We start from the raw sequence: 12,954 nt of genomic DNA on the forward strand, positions 1-12,954 counted from the left end.
GAGGATAATTTATACTCAGGTGAGGCAAAGAATATAAAAGTGTTTGAAACCTATAAAATGCATATACATAAAACATGAACATTATTGCAAATAATGTCATGATGAACAACTTTGGACACACAGCTTTCTTCCCCCAAGAGCTGGAATAATGGGTCCAAAGATTTGATTCTTTTATGTCTTTTAATATGCACTGACAACTACCGTCATTCCACACAGAAGTGCATTATTTCCCTGCAACAACCCAGCACTGGGTTTTACCACGTCTTTAAAATATTTCCGACGTCAATTAGGTATGAAATAGCACATTATTATTTGCCTTTTTCATTTCTATAATTTCTATTAGGGTGAACATTTTAAATAATGTTTTCTTTCAGAGTTCCTTGTGTGAGAACTATTACTGTCTTTTTGCCCATTTGTCAATGGACATCTTGGAGTGTTCTTTTACATCTGTATAAGTTATTTATATGACAAAGATATTAATCTTTAGTCTGTTCATCTCCATTTCAAAAATCTTTTTCAATGTATTAGTCTACTTCTCTTGTCTAAAGAGAAAAGAAAACTTGTTTGTTGATACAGCATCATATAGTGTCTTGGGGCTGATCAATACTCAAGATTTCCAGGCACACTGAGGATGTCCAGTGGAAACAAGCAAAAAGAGAAAGAGATTGGACAGTATGTCCCATTTGGAAAAGTTAGAGAAACCAGGATGTCTAGCCAGGAGAAGACAAGCATTTGGGGAAGTGTGTGTGTTTGTGTTTGTGTGTGTTTGTGTGTGTGTGTGTGTGTGTACGTGCACATGTGTGTGGAATAGGAGTAGATGGGGAGAGAGAGCAGTTTTTAAATATTTAAGAGGATAATACATGAGAAAGTAGTACTGTATAATATCCAGCTCCAGAAAGCAATGTTACAATTAAGAAAGGATTCTCATGATCCACAATGAACAAAGATGGAATATACAGCCTTAGAAGGTGATGAGCTCTCTATCCCTGGAGGTGTTTAAGCAGAAATAAAATGGATCCAGCAGCGTATAAAAACTGGACTCCATGTTCTCAACAGGCCTTTCCCACACTGAGGTTCTCTAATGCTATGACCCTGGGTCATTTCCTGGAGGCTAGTTTTGTTTGTTTGTTTCATAAATCCCCGGAAATAAACCTGTTTTGCTACTCCTTTCCGCCTCATCTTAAGAGCCAGAAAGAAAAAAAGGTCCAGTGAATTTACTGTTAAGGTTTTGGTTCAGCTCCAATTAATTGAAGTTTACTAATAATCCGTCTGCCTTCTCGCAAAAGGACACAATGGCCCAGGGAGGTCCTGGCAGAAGGTCCAGGCACAAGTATTTCTAGACTTAAAAAGACCCACTCCTCTTCCAGCCAGTCAAAAGTTCAGAAGCCTTTCTCGATTAATTTGTGACATAGCGTCTTTTAAGCTAATAACTGGTGTCAACTCATAAAAAATGGAAGGCATTAGAAACCACTGGCCTTCATTCCTGATAGTCCATGAGCCAAAAGAACAAGAATAAATGGCAATGCAATCACAGCAATTTCCTCATTTTGTGTGTGACCTGTACCCACTACCAGCGTTGACAAATTATGGAGAGCAACTGCATGCATATATCACAAATGAAGTAGCCCTTCCAGATATACACACGCCATTAATAACAATTACATGTGCACAGGGCTTTGCAAAATTAGGATATGATCAGTAATTTATTTTCATTCAGTTGCTATGAAAACAGTGGCACTGGTCCAGGATTTTATAGACAATCGCAGAGTGTCTTGAGAAAATGACACAATTTGCAAATATCCAGATGGCAGTCAGGGCCTTCCCGTTATTGGTTTACATGGAAGGCTGGTAGTTAATGTAGATAAGCAAAATGACTAATTGCAGAACTAGCGGTGTCACCTCCACAGAGCTGAGCATGCGAAATTCTGCCAAAGACCAGCTCCTTGGTCTTGAGAAACACAGAACGGAAGTTATCAAAACCCTTCCAAATGGAGGCTTGCAAACCCCACTCTTGGAGGTCACAGCCATTCTACGAAGTGGGCTGCCAGAAGCACTGACTAATCGTGGGGCCCCCCACTCAGACACTCAGGATAAAATGGACCTTTGACTGTGAGGCAATTTGCTCTGGCAGGCGGGTTCATCCTTTGTGTGTTATGTGGTGAAGAGACCAGCGATTTAGTCATTTAGAGGCAATGTGATGTGGTTGGGAAAGTACAGACTTGAGGGTCAGACTGCAGTGTGAGTCTTGGCTCCTCCACCTAGCAGCTCAGCCATTCTTGAAAGGCAACTATCCAGCTCTGAGCCTCTTCTGCAAAAGGGGCAATTACACCAACCTCGGATTGTTGTGAGGATGATTAAAGGAATTACAGTAGGGCCCCTAATGTAGTGCTGTGCATAAAACAGCATTTGAGAAATTAGGATGGTGATCCTGTTTCTTAAAATTGTTTTAGAAATCTTCTTGAGATGCAAAGGTCTTGATGATGAGAGTATTTATTGAGCACATGCTATGTGCATCAATCATCTCATTGACCCTCACTATGGTTCTAGGAGGTCATCATCCCCATTGTACCACTGAGGAAACCGGGGTCTAGAGAGGCATAGCAGCTAGTCCAAGGCCACACTACTAGCAGGTGGTAGAGATGGCACTGGGACCCAGACAGTCTTATTCCAAAGTGGATGCCCTGAACAGCCTCAAATGTACGTGTGTAAAGTCAACATATTTTCTGTTATTAAACCTATTCCTAGTTCATGTACATCTTGGAGGCCCAAGACCCCCAAGATACTTTTCCATCAGAACAAGCCTCAGAATCATGGCCAGATGACCATAACCAGATCTTATCAGCAAGCCGTGGCCCTTACCTGGGTAACTCTGTGTGGCTCCCCACCCAGCAAGATCTGAGGTCACATGATTCATGGAGTCTATTTATTTAGTCATCTGAAGAAATCCCAGGATTCTAACTTCAACAACGTCTCAGAACTATTTCCATGCAGTTGGTTGTATATACTACTAGATCAACACTATACGATATAGATTCAAAGAAAAGTATAAATTACTGGAAGCTAGTTGACCCCTTCAGCTCTCCAGCTGGCAGGCAAGGAGTACAGCCCCAGGTGCATACAATTTTCAAATACACGTGTGGACTGACCAGGGCATAAATTATGGCAGGGACATAGGGCTCACCTTGCCCTTTAGAGCTGAAGCTTGAACGGTACCTCCTCAGTTACATAAATTACTCAAGATTATATATTTAAAAGAAAATATTTTAAAGTATCTTACATGTCTGTTAAGTTTTGCATTCCTGCCCCCCACGCCCTGCTTCTCTTCACAGAAGTAAACACTCTTAGATGCCACAGGGTATGCCGGTATTAAAACGCTGAACTAAATCCATCAGGAAACCTGGCATTAGGATCTTGGCTCAGCTGCTGATTTTCTTCATGGCTTTCTACATGTCACCTCTCCTCCATGTCTTTATCATAAAGTGGGGAGAATTATAATACATGCTTTATGTTAACCTTATGACATGGCTGAAGTCTCAAGGGAGACACTAGATGTGGTACTTAGAAAAGGAATAGAACTCCATCATTTCTAGGTGCATGTCACTCCCAGGGGCACACAAGGCTACTTACTGGCTGAGTCAAAAAAAGAATATATACTTCCAAGAGACAAAGGCAATGACTACAAATATGGTTAACTAAATCTGGCCTAATCCTGACCAACATCTGAGACAGTGAATCTTAAAACCAAAAGTAAGCTGTCCATCAAATTGTCGATACGTTATAAGAAAGAAAATAACAGAAACACCTCTTTGTATTTTCATTAAAAATGACACGGACCCCAAACTCTTAAAACCTTCTCACCTGGCTCGAGCATCCTCAGCCATGCAGCATCCTTAACATATCCACTCATTTAAGCCTTCTTTCTTTAAAAGCAAACTTCACCATGGGGAAAGTGTATTCATTAGTGCTACAATCAGTGTATTCATTAGTGTTAACAGCTTTCCTTTGGTGACTTGATCAGGTGTTCAGAGCACCCAACATGCCTACAAGGACCAGTCTCTCCTGGCATAGGAAGTGAGCACCCAATAAATATGAAAACAGAGATCAATTGAGCAAAGCTGCATCAATGATCAGAAGAAATAACCTTGACTGTGCTCATGTGATACCATGTTTCTCTGTGAAAGTCTAGAGCCGTGGACTAAGCTCTTTAGATTTCACGCTTAATGATTAGAGCCGGAAGGATCTAGCTGGTTATGGGTATTAAAATTAAGCATTTGCGACCCAACTCATACACCCATGCCATAAGAAATACCAGATTAAGAAGCAGTATTATATTAATATTATAATCCATGTAGAATGTATTTAATGTTTAAAATAGATATTTTAAAGAAAATAAATTTTAAAAATGTATCTTTTTTTCTTTCACTGGAAACTGTCATTGAAATTTTAAAAATTACAAAGCACTTAAATCTCGAGAAGAAATTTTGTTATGATTTGCTTTTAAGAGAATGCTTATTGTTGCACATTTTTATTCAAGTGTATGGTATCAGACGCACATCAATGACACCTGTCCCTTCCCCACCAGCCTTTCCCTAAGTGGCCTTCCCCAGTCGCTTGCTGAAATGACAAGAACAAACGCTAGAAGGCACCTGCCCATGCAGCGCTCTCCCCACTGTCCTCCCTATAGCAAATTCCGAACGAACGACCATTGTATGTCTAAAGGGCACAGGTGCTTTGCTGCAACTGCCTTTGAAGGTCAAAAAGGACTTTGCATAGGCCAGTTTTTTTTTTTTTATTATAACCACATTCTTTCTGCAAAGAAAATGATCAATCTTAAAAAATTAGTTTCATAGGAATTAACAGTTAATGCACAGTTTATAAACAAGTATATAATCATGCTTTTCAAAAGGCCAACTAGTGTATGCTGTTTTTTAAAAACTTACAAATATTGACGACACCTGCTGGTAGAAAATATATTTTAGTTAACTGCTCATGGAGAAGTGAGGCCTACAAGGGTCGGCTGTGTTTTTGCACTGATAATGAAACCAGAAAACTAGCCCTCAAACTCACTTAGGTTTCTTTTTCCAACTTGCCTATTGCCATTATCAGGAAGTGGTATGTCATGTCAACGAAGCTAGAAGATGTACTGGACACCTCTGCCTCAAGGTGCATAGAGCATAAGAGATAATTCTACTTTGATTTAAACACTAAAAAAAAAATTCTCAATGGCGATACCTGAAAATATTTACCAACTATTTCCGAAATTGTTCCTCCTTGATTCTTACTCCCACCCCAGGACATCTTCACAAATGGAAAATAAGTCACATTCTATAATCTGGATCCAGCTACCATGAAGAGAATTAATATTTGACATTTGGTGATACATTTCTTTCATCACATTTGTGATATATAGATATATTTACATTCTAAGTATAAGAAAAGACTAAGCAGATGAGTTTGACCTAAGCCTTTAGCCAAACTACTCAAAAACACAAGACTAAGTGACAGCAAGAAGGGACTAGATAGAGTCCAGAGCTATTCTCACTATTCTTTTATTTGACCTACTTCAATTTATTAATTAAACTTGGTTTTGCTTTGCGTTCTTTCAAAAGGAGTTTGAGGGGGCACTAGCTTCTCTGCTCCTACATTCATTAAATTATGAAGTTCCCACTGAAAAATCATTATATCCATTCCAAGCCTGAACAACCTGAATTCTATGCAGGTGCTGTCCTGTCAAAACTTAAGAGTCCAAACACCACTAGGGCTCTCACACTTCAACAGCTGCTGGGAACAAAAACTCTTTGTAAAAATATACAACTGAGCTGGGGTGTGGGGTGGAGGTGAGGGTGGGGGTGAGAAGTCAGCTTGCACTCAGCTTACAGAAAGCTGGTCACAACCAGATACTGTTTGGAGTTTTGTCAGCTTGGAGCGGCTCTTGTTAGAGGCAATGAATCTTTGATGCTTCTCCTCTTGAATATATAATTCATTGAGCCTAGTGCACATAGCTGAGCAGACCCAAGGGTGACGGGTGGAACCCCCAACAATGCTGTGACAAAGCCGGATGCACACCTGCCTCCAGACTTTCCTCGGTCATGGTAGGAGAGAGTGGAGATCTCCCAGACAGACATACAAATGACAATGATGAGCTGGATCCTGTGGATTCCACTATAGCTTGGCCACAGCAGAGCTGTGATCTAGTGAAAGCAACTGTATTCCCTAAGACCCTCAAAGAAAGAAAGAGACGCTTTCTCCTCCAGCTGAACCCCACCTTTAAGGCTGGTGAGATTTCTGCCAGAGATATAACACACAGGAGGAAAAGGCAGACTAAACACAAGCCAGGAAGACTCCTTCACATCACCCTCAAGGCACAGGAAAGTTCCCAGAAAGAGAAATATTTCCAATGTTCCAAGACAGCTTCCCACCACCCGGAGGAGTTTAATTTATTTTAGGATCCATGTGGGAGATACTCAGATTACTCATTCAGCCCCCAGACCCCCAGCTGAATGATCCCCACTGGCCACAGGTGACAAGGAGAGGTGCCATGTCCTGTCTTTGCTGCCAAACAGCTGCAAGGCCAAGCCTAACAGGTGAGATGTCCTGAGGGGTCCCCAAGAATCTCCCCCAGGTCCCCCAACCCAGGAAAGAGGAAACCCACGCATAAACCATAGCTCTTCCCTTACATCGGGCCTGCTGATACAGTAGGAGAAAATCTCTCTGGCGGGTCTAGATAGAAGATGGACAGTCTGAGAGCCCTGCAGGAGGCAGGAGAGAGAGGCAGGGGCAAGAAGGCAGCTGTTCTCTGGCCGGGAGGAAGAGAAACAGGGACAGTGGAGGCGGCTCACGCTTGAGTCACAGAGAAGGAGCGAGAGGGAGACAGAGAAACCGAGACAGAGAGATGGAGACAGGGAGACAGAGACAGTGTGGGAGAGAGAAAGAGAGAAGAACACACAGAGTGAGAGATGGAAACAGAGAGACAGTGACACAGGGAGGGAGCCGAGAGAGTAAGAGATGGAGACAGACAGACAGACGGACGGACCCAGAGAAGTCCAGGTGGAGGCCCTACCTCGGCGTCCTTGGCCGGACTGCTGGCCGGGGGTACCTCCAGGCTGCAGTTCGCCCTCTTGACTGTGAGGTAGAAGGGGTAATCCTTTGCCACCATGGTGGCTGCCGGGCCTGCCCTTTGGGATGTCACCGCTGACCCGAGGCGACCACAAAACTCCCGGGCGAAAGGGGGCCCCAGCTCCACGGTGCCGGGCGGCGGCTGCGACTCGGAGACTGACAGCCGGCTTCTAGCCAGGCGGGACCCGACTTCGGCACTCCGGCTGCGCGGGGGGCGGAGCCGCGGCCGGGCCGCCCACTCGGGAGGGGCAGGGGGGCTGCAGCTCCGCCCCGACGCGTCACGGGAGCGCGCAGGTGCCGCCTGGCGGAAACCCCCTGGGGAGGCGAGGGGCGAGGGCGATCCCACGCGGGACCATTCCTCCCGCGGGCCCTCGGCGACGGGGAGGCGATCGCCGGGCCGCCCGGCCCAGTGACAGCTCCACTGGGGCTCCCCGGCACTCCCGGAGTGGAAGAGGCGGCGGGCAGGACGGAGGCTGGGGCGAAGCCGGGCGGCGAGTAGACAGGAGGCCCGGGCGGCGGAGGCGGACTGGCGGAAAAGCGAGCGTTTTAGAAGCCCACATTAAGAAGAGGCGGTGTTCCGTCTTGCTTTATTCCCAGGCCAGTCTCCCCTCACCCTTTTTTTTTTTTTTTTTTAATGAACGTCGTTGGAGTATAATCTACAAATATAAAATGTTCCCATTTTAAGTGTATACAGTTCGTTGAGTGCTGACAAATGTAAACACTTGTGTTGCCACCTCCACAATCGGGACACAAAACAGTTCGACCACTTCCAGAGAGTTCCGTGGAGCCATTTCCCCTGCCCCCATTTTAAAATATGAAGAGGCTGGTAAGAGGCTGCCTGCCACTCAGAAGGGTAATCTGACAGGATCTGTCAAGATAAAGCTGTGGAGCGATGACCTGGCTCTACCATGCCTTTCTGGAGAAACACACTGTAAATGTCTAATAGGCAATTATAAGATCATTCGAGGCAGCCCTGTCTGGGACAGTAAAAGACAAAACAAAACTGGAAACAACCGTAATATCCATCAGTAGGGAGTGCTTAAATAAACTCTCCTCATGGAACACCACTCAGCAGTAGTCAAAATGAAGATGGGTCTATGGGTGTGGCATGGAAAGATCTCCACTGTGTCAGTTAAAAAATAATTGCGGAGTAAGCTCAGTATAATACTATTTGTGTTAAAAACACATCTACAAAAGAATTCTGTATATTTTCTATAGAGACATATGTAGGTAAATAGCCTTGAAAACCTTCTGGGATGATGCACAGCAAACTCGTACAAGTTCCCTTGGGGTTGAGGAGAGGCAATCAGTGCCAGAGGGTGCCTGGGATTAAAGGATTGAAGGTAGTGGACAAAGGAGACTTTAAATTTATAATGTTCTTAAATTTTTTACAAGAAAAATATATTCTTGGGTTACTTGGGAAACTAGAAATTAACTTCTAAAATATTAAATATAATTTAAAGTATTGGCCAAGATTGGTGGAGGAGTGAGGGGAAGCCCATCTCCAAGGGCACCCAACCAAAGCAGCCCCTGATTAATTCTGCAGCCAAAGCAGGGCCAGGAGGCAGTGACACGCCCTACTCAGGGCTCCCCTGGCTGCTGAGGATATGAGCTGAAGCCCCTGGAGCTGCTCCTTATTCCCTTCCACTCCCTGCTCTTCTGGCCCCCACAGGCCCACCATCACAACTAGATGACTCTGGGAAGCAACAGCCCCTTCTAGGATGGGCTTTGATCCCTAGTGGAGCTTGCTGGGCCTTGTCCTCCAGTTGGGAAGTGTACTTCCAGCACTTGGTGAAGAAAAAAGCGACCCCAGCAAACTATGACAGCCCTGGGACTTGGGCTACTCACTATGGGATTCTCAGGGCTGAGCAGGAAGTCTGAAACACCCTAAGTCCAGTGTGGTAGTAAATAAACCCTAAGGAAGGCAGGTGACCTCAACCTCAAGTTTAAGTACAACTATCATAGATCAAAGAATGGTCATGTTATTTGATGAGAAGTCTACCATATCTACTTTCTCTTAAAACATTTTTTTGCCCCTCCTCAAAAGATTTGGAACCATAAAAATCAATCAATACATATGGCCACATAACATATGTACAGCAAACTTAATGTCCTTTCCACTATAATTGCTAGGCAGAGAGAAATTGATTGCTAATGGCCAGTAACAATTTAAATAGTGCCGCAAAGAAAAGTATAAGCCCCAAAATGAGTGTAAAAGGAAAAATGGGAATCTAGAGTTCCCTTGGGTGGTCTGATGCTTCTAAGCTTCTCCTCGCATGACTGTCTCACCAGCAGGAATAGGATTCTGGTGTTTAAAGACATATATTTTTGGTACAATAAGGCCTGTAAACTGAAGCTGGCAATTTTGGGTATATACAAGCCATGTATGTGGTCCTTGAGACATTTAAAGGATTTTCAAGGGTATTTTTGACCCCATGCAATTTCTGCCTTGTGCCCTGACTTCAAGAACCTCCCCCGCGTGTGAGGTGCTGCTCCAAAATTAGCAGATTTGGGGTTTGGGCAATCTGCCTAGGATTCCAACCAGGGGTGTCTGTAACCAAAGACTTTGTCAGAAAGCAGGCTGCTCTACCGGAGGGTTCCCAAACACACCCTTGAGGCTGGTGTCACAGTTGAGGGAAGCTGGTCCAACTGCAGTGCTGCCCAGCTGAGCTAGCCCCAGGAGCCCGGCATTCCCCATCCTGCCTGTGTGCGTGTTTATGGGTTTAGGAACAACACTGCCCTAACAGTCAGCTTCACTCAAAGCAACAGCACAAAGTGCCTTTCAGAACTCGCCTTCAGCACAACCCGTTATAATCCTATAAAACTCTGCACAGCCGGGCAGTGTTCCTCGCTAGCCAGAAGCCTGGAGACTGGAATAAAGAAGTCTGTTCTGCATTTCCGGGAATGGTGCCAAGAGCAGGGCCTGCGTTCTCGCCTAGTCTGAGCGGGGCTCATTTGTGCTGCTGGTGGAGTGGGGGACCTCCACACACAAGCCCACCACTGGTTATTGGCTCCTTTTAGATGAGCAGACAGCCAGGCATGGCTGGGAGACCATCAATCAACTCCTCAAATCCCACTGCCGTGACAGTGAGCAGAACAGGCTCAGCATGAAGCTAAAACTTCAGAAGTTAAAGTGGCTGTGACAATCTTCTCATCTACTGGGACAATGCTTTGTCCTCTCAGCATTATACTTAACATCAGGGTTGGTGGCTTCTTCTTTTTCTTAAAGGTGCATTTGTTCATTTGTTCATCCACCCATTCATTCATTCACCAAATATGTGAGTGTTTGTTACAGATTAGGTGCTCAATTAGCTACATTTCTCCCCTCCTCTTCTCTACCCATTCCTGAACCTCTATGCCAGGGAGGTGTGTAATACACACCTGCTCTAGGAATATGGTTGGCTTACAATATGACCTTTCAACTGTAACCTCTGCAGTGAGGTGAGGTGTGCATTTGCAGAAGTAGCTCAAGTGACAGTAGCCGATTCCCCAAAGCATGGCGTTCGAACACGTACACCTCCATCTGCTCCCTTAGCATCTGGAGCCATCTCTTTTACCCATGCTAATCTGACATGGTCATGTAGATACATGTTGGACACGTGTGTGCCAACACCTCTCCCCTCCCCTTCCCTTTGGGCGACATTCCCAGTTAATAACTACGCTCCCTCTCCTCTCTACAACTTCAGTCTTGATGGGAGAGGGGAGTTAAAAGCCTGAAGAAGTTCTGGCAGTGAATTCTGAGAGATCAGGACTGTGGTTTACTGCTAGACAGGTAAAAATGGCACAAATGAAGTGCTGATAATATCTAAAATCATAGCTGTATTATTACTACCCCCCTGCCTAGGGATATGTCCCTTGGCTCCAGGCTAGATTCATGAAAATACATCCCTGGATATTCTAAAGCTGTAAGACTTCATTTTTGCATTCTTTTAAAGATCTCATTTTCTGAAACAAGTCTGAAAAACCAGTTAAGTGATAGAATCTTTCTCTTTCTTCCGGGACTGAGCTAATCCTGTGGATTATTAGCTATAATGCAAAAATAATCAAGACTTTATGTTTTAAAAAAAGGAATGAATATGTGTCTTGCCCTGATATACCAAAGACAGGTGCATTCCCAGTCTCTGTTTCATTACAGCAGTGATTCTCAACTGGGGGCAATTTTGCCCCCCAGGTGACATCTGGCAATGTCTGGATACATTTTTGATAGTCACTGGGGGAGGATGCTAGTGGCATCTAATGAGTAGAGGCCCAGGATGCTGGTAAACATCCTATCATGCACAGCACAGTCCTCCAGAACAAACAATTAACAGGTCCAAAATGCCAATAATGCCACTGTTGAGAAACTCTGCATTAAAGACTGTGCAGAAATGAAATATGGCATCAGAACCAGGAGAATCTGTTGGTTTTGACCTCAAGGATATTTTCACCTTAGACCTTGATCATTGATTGATGTCAAATGTCAGTTTCGGCATGGCAAGCAAAGAAAAAGTGCTTGAGTACCAAGAAGCCTCAGGATACTGACATGCCTAGAATCCTTCCCTGATGCCCAAACCTGACCCTTAACTGAATAACAGATTTCATAAAACATGAAAAGGACAAGAAGACAAAGAAGAATATTGGAGTAAGTGGGGGACAGAAAATTGTCTTAAACGGCTTCAGATATGAAAATACACTTCAGAAGTCCAGTGAAAATGAAAGTTTCAATGAAAGATAACATTCTAAAAAGAAATTGAGGAAGGGGAAGAAACGTTTCAAAGCTTGGTCTTTCCCAGGGCAACATTTACCACCATATTTAATTGTTTTGGTGGGCAAAAATGCAAACTCAGTAATGAAATAAAAACCCCAAGGGGTTCAATTTACTGTCTTTTTGAGACATTTCTGGCTGCACAGTGTGTGTGATCAGAAACCCGTCTCCACTTGAGATTTTGCAATAAGAATCCTGACCTTCTCCAATCTGAGCTGATTACTATCAGCAGGCTTGTTTTGCTTACAGAATTTAAGCCAGCCCTTAGAACACTTTCTGTACACTACTAGAGGGTCTTTGAATTTTATGGATAGTCTGGATTTGAGAGTATTTCATATTTTTTGACCAAGAATTCAATAAATTTGTTATATTCCAAAACTATTTATTCCCCTCAGACTACAGCTAATGTGTGCGTTATGCAGGTTTCTTATTATAACCATTGCATTAGAATCTGAAATGTGTAAATTCTAGCCTTGGGTAGTGGAAGTGTTTTCTATCAACTACAAACTCAGCAATCAAAGTACCATATTTCATCAAACCTAAGATGCCAAAGACTGTAATATGTGCTATTTTATGTACTACCAAGAAAGAAAGAAATGTTGCCAATTAAATTATAACATGTGATCAGTTGTAAGATACATCTCAATTCCAGAGAAGTTAAAATGTGGGGGAAATGGGCATAACAATGAAATATAGCAGTATTCATATCATCTGGCCAGGATTTGAAAACCTATCACAGAAACATGACTTCTGGGAATTCAGGGACAATAATTCCTGAAGCCACCTGCAGTGAAATCAACTGAGAAGCTTATCAAAACCATATCCCTGGGCTCCACTTTGGGTCCACTGAATTGGAATTCAGCAGTGGATAAAAATTTGAGTTTTTGATAAACACTCTCAAAGAGCGCTGTTTGAGTAGCATAGTGTTGTGAGTTAGAATTATCAGCAAGCCCAATAATGAACCAGGGGCCAGAAGCACTCTGACCACAGATCCTCAGGCCAGAGGTGCCCAGGAGCCATTAGTCCAATGGTTGTAGCCTCAAAATCCAGAATAGGCATGGGGAGCTGTTTATTTGCTCATCCAGCACTGAGGA

General features: G+C 43.8%; 1 protein-coding gene across 3 annotated transcripts in view; it reads right to left on the reverse strand.

Annotated features, from left to right (window-relative positions):
• ARHGEF3 (Rho guanine nucleotide exchange factor 3) overlaps window positions 1–12,954 on the reverse strand; it is a 296,536-nt gene that overhangs the window by 58,698 nt on the left and 224,884 nt on the right. Inside the window, exon 1 of one of the 3 annotated variants that reach the window (XM_058561644.1) lies at window positions 7,061–7,269. The exons of the other annotated variants lie outside the window; for them this stretch is intronic. Coding sequence (XP_058417627.1) covers window positions 7,061–7,156 — 96 coding nt within the window. The 5' untranslated portion in view covers window positions 7,157–7,269. Of the gene's footprint in view, window positions 1–7,060; window positions 7,270–12,954 lie in introns of those variants that run through there. 3 annotated transcript variants of the gene reach the window in all.

Source organism: Diceros bicornis, chromosome 2, assembly GCF_020826845.1.
Source record: "Diceros bicornis minor isolate mBicDic1 chromosome 2, mDicBic1.mat.cur, whole genome shotgun sequence".
In the NCBI taxonomy this organism is placed as follows: domain Eukaryota; kingdom Metazoa; phylum Chordata; class Mammalia; order Perissodactyla; family Rhinocerotidae; genus Diceros; species Diceros bicornis.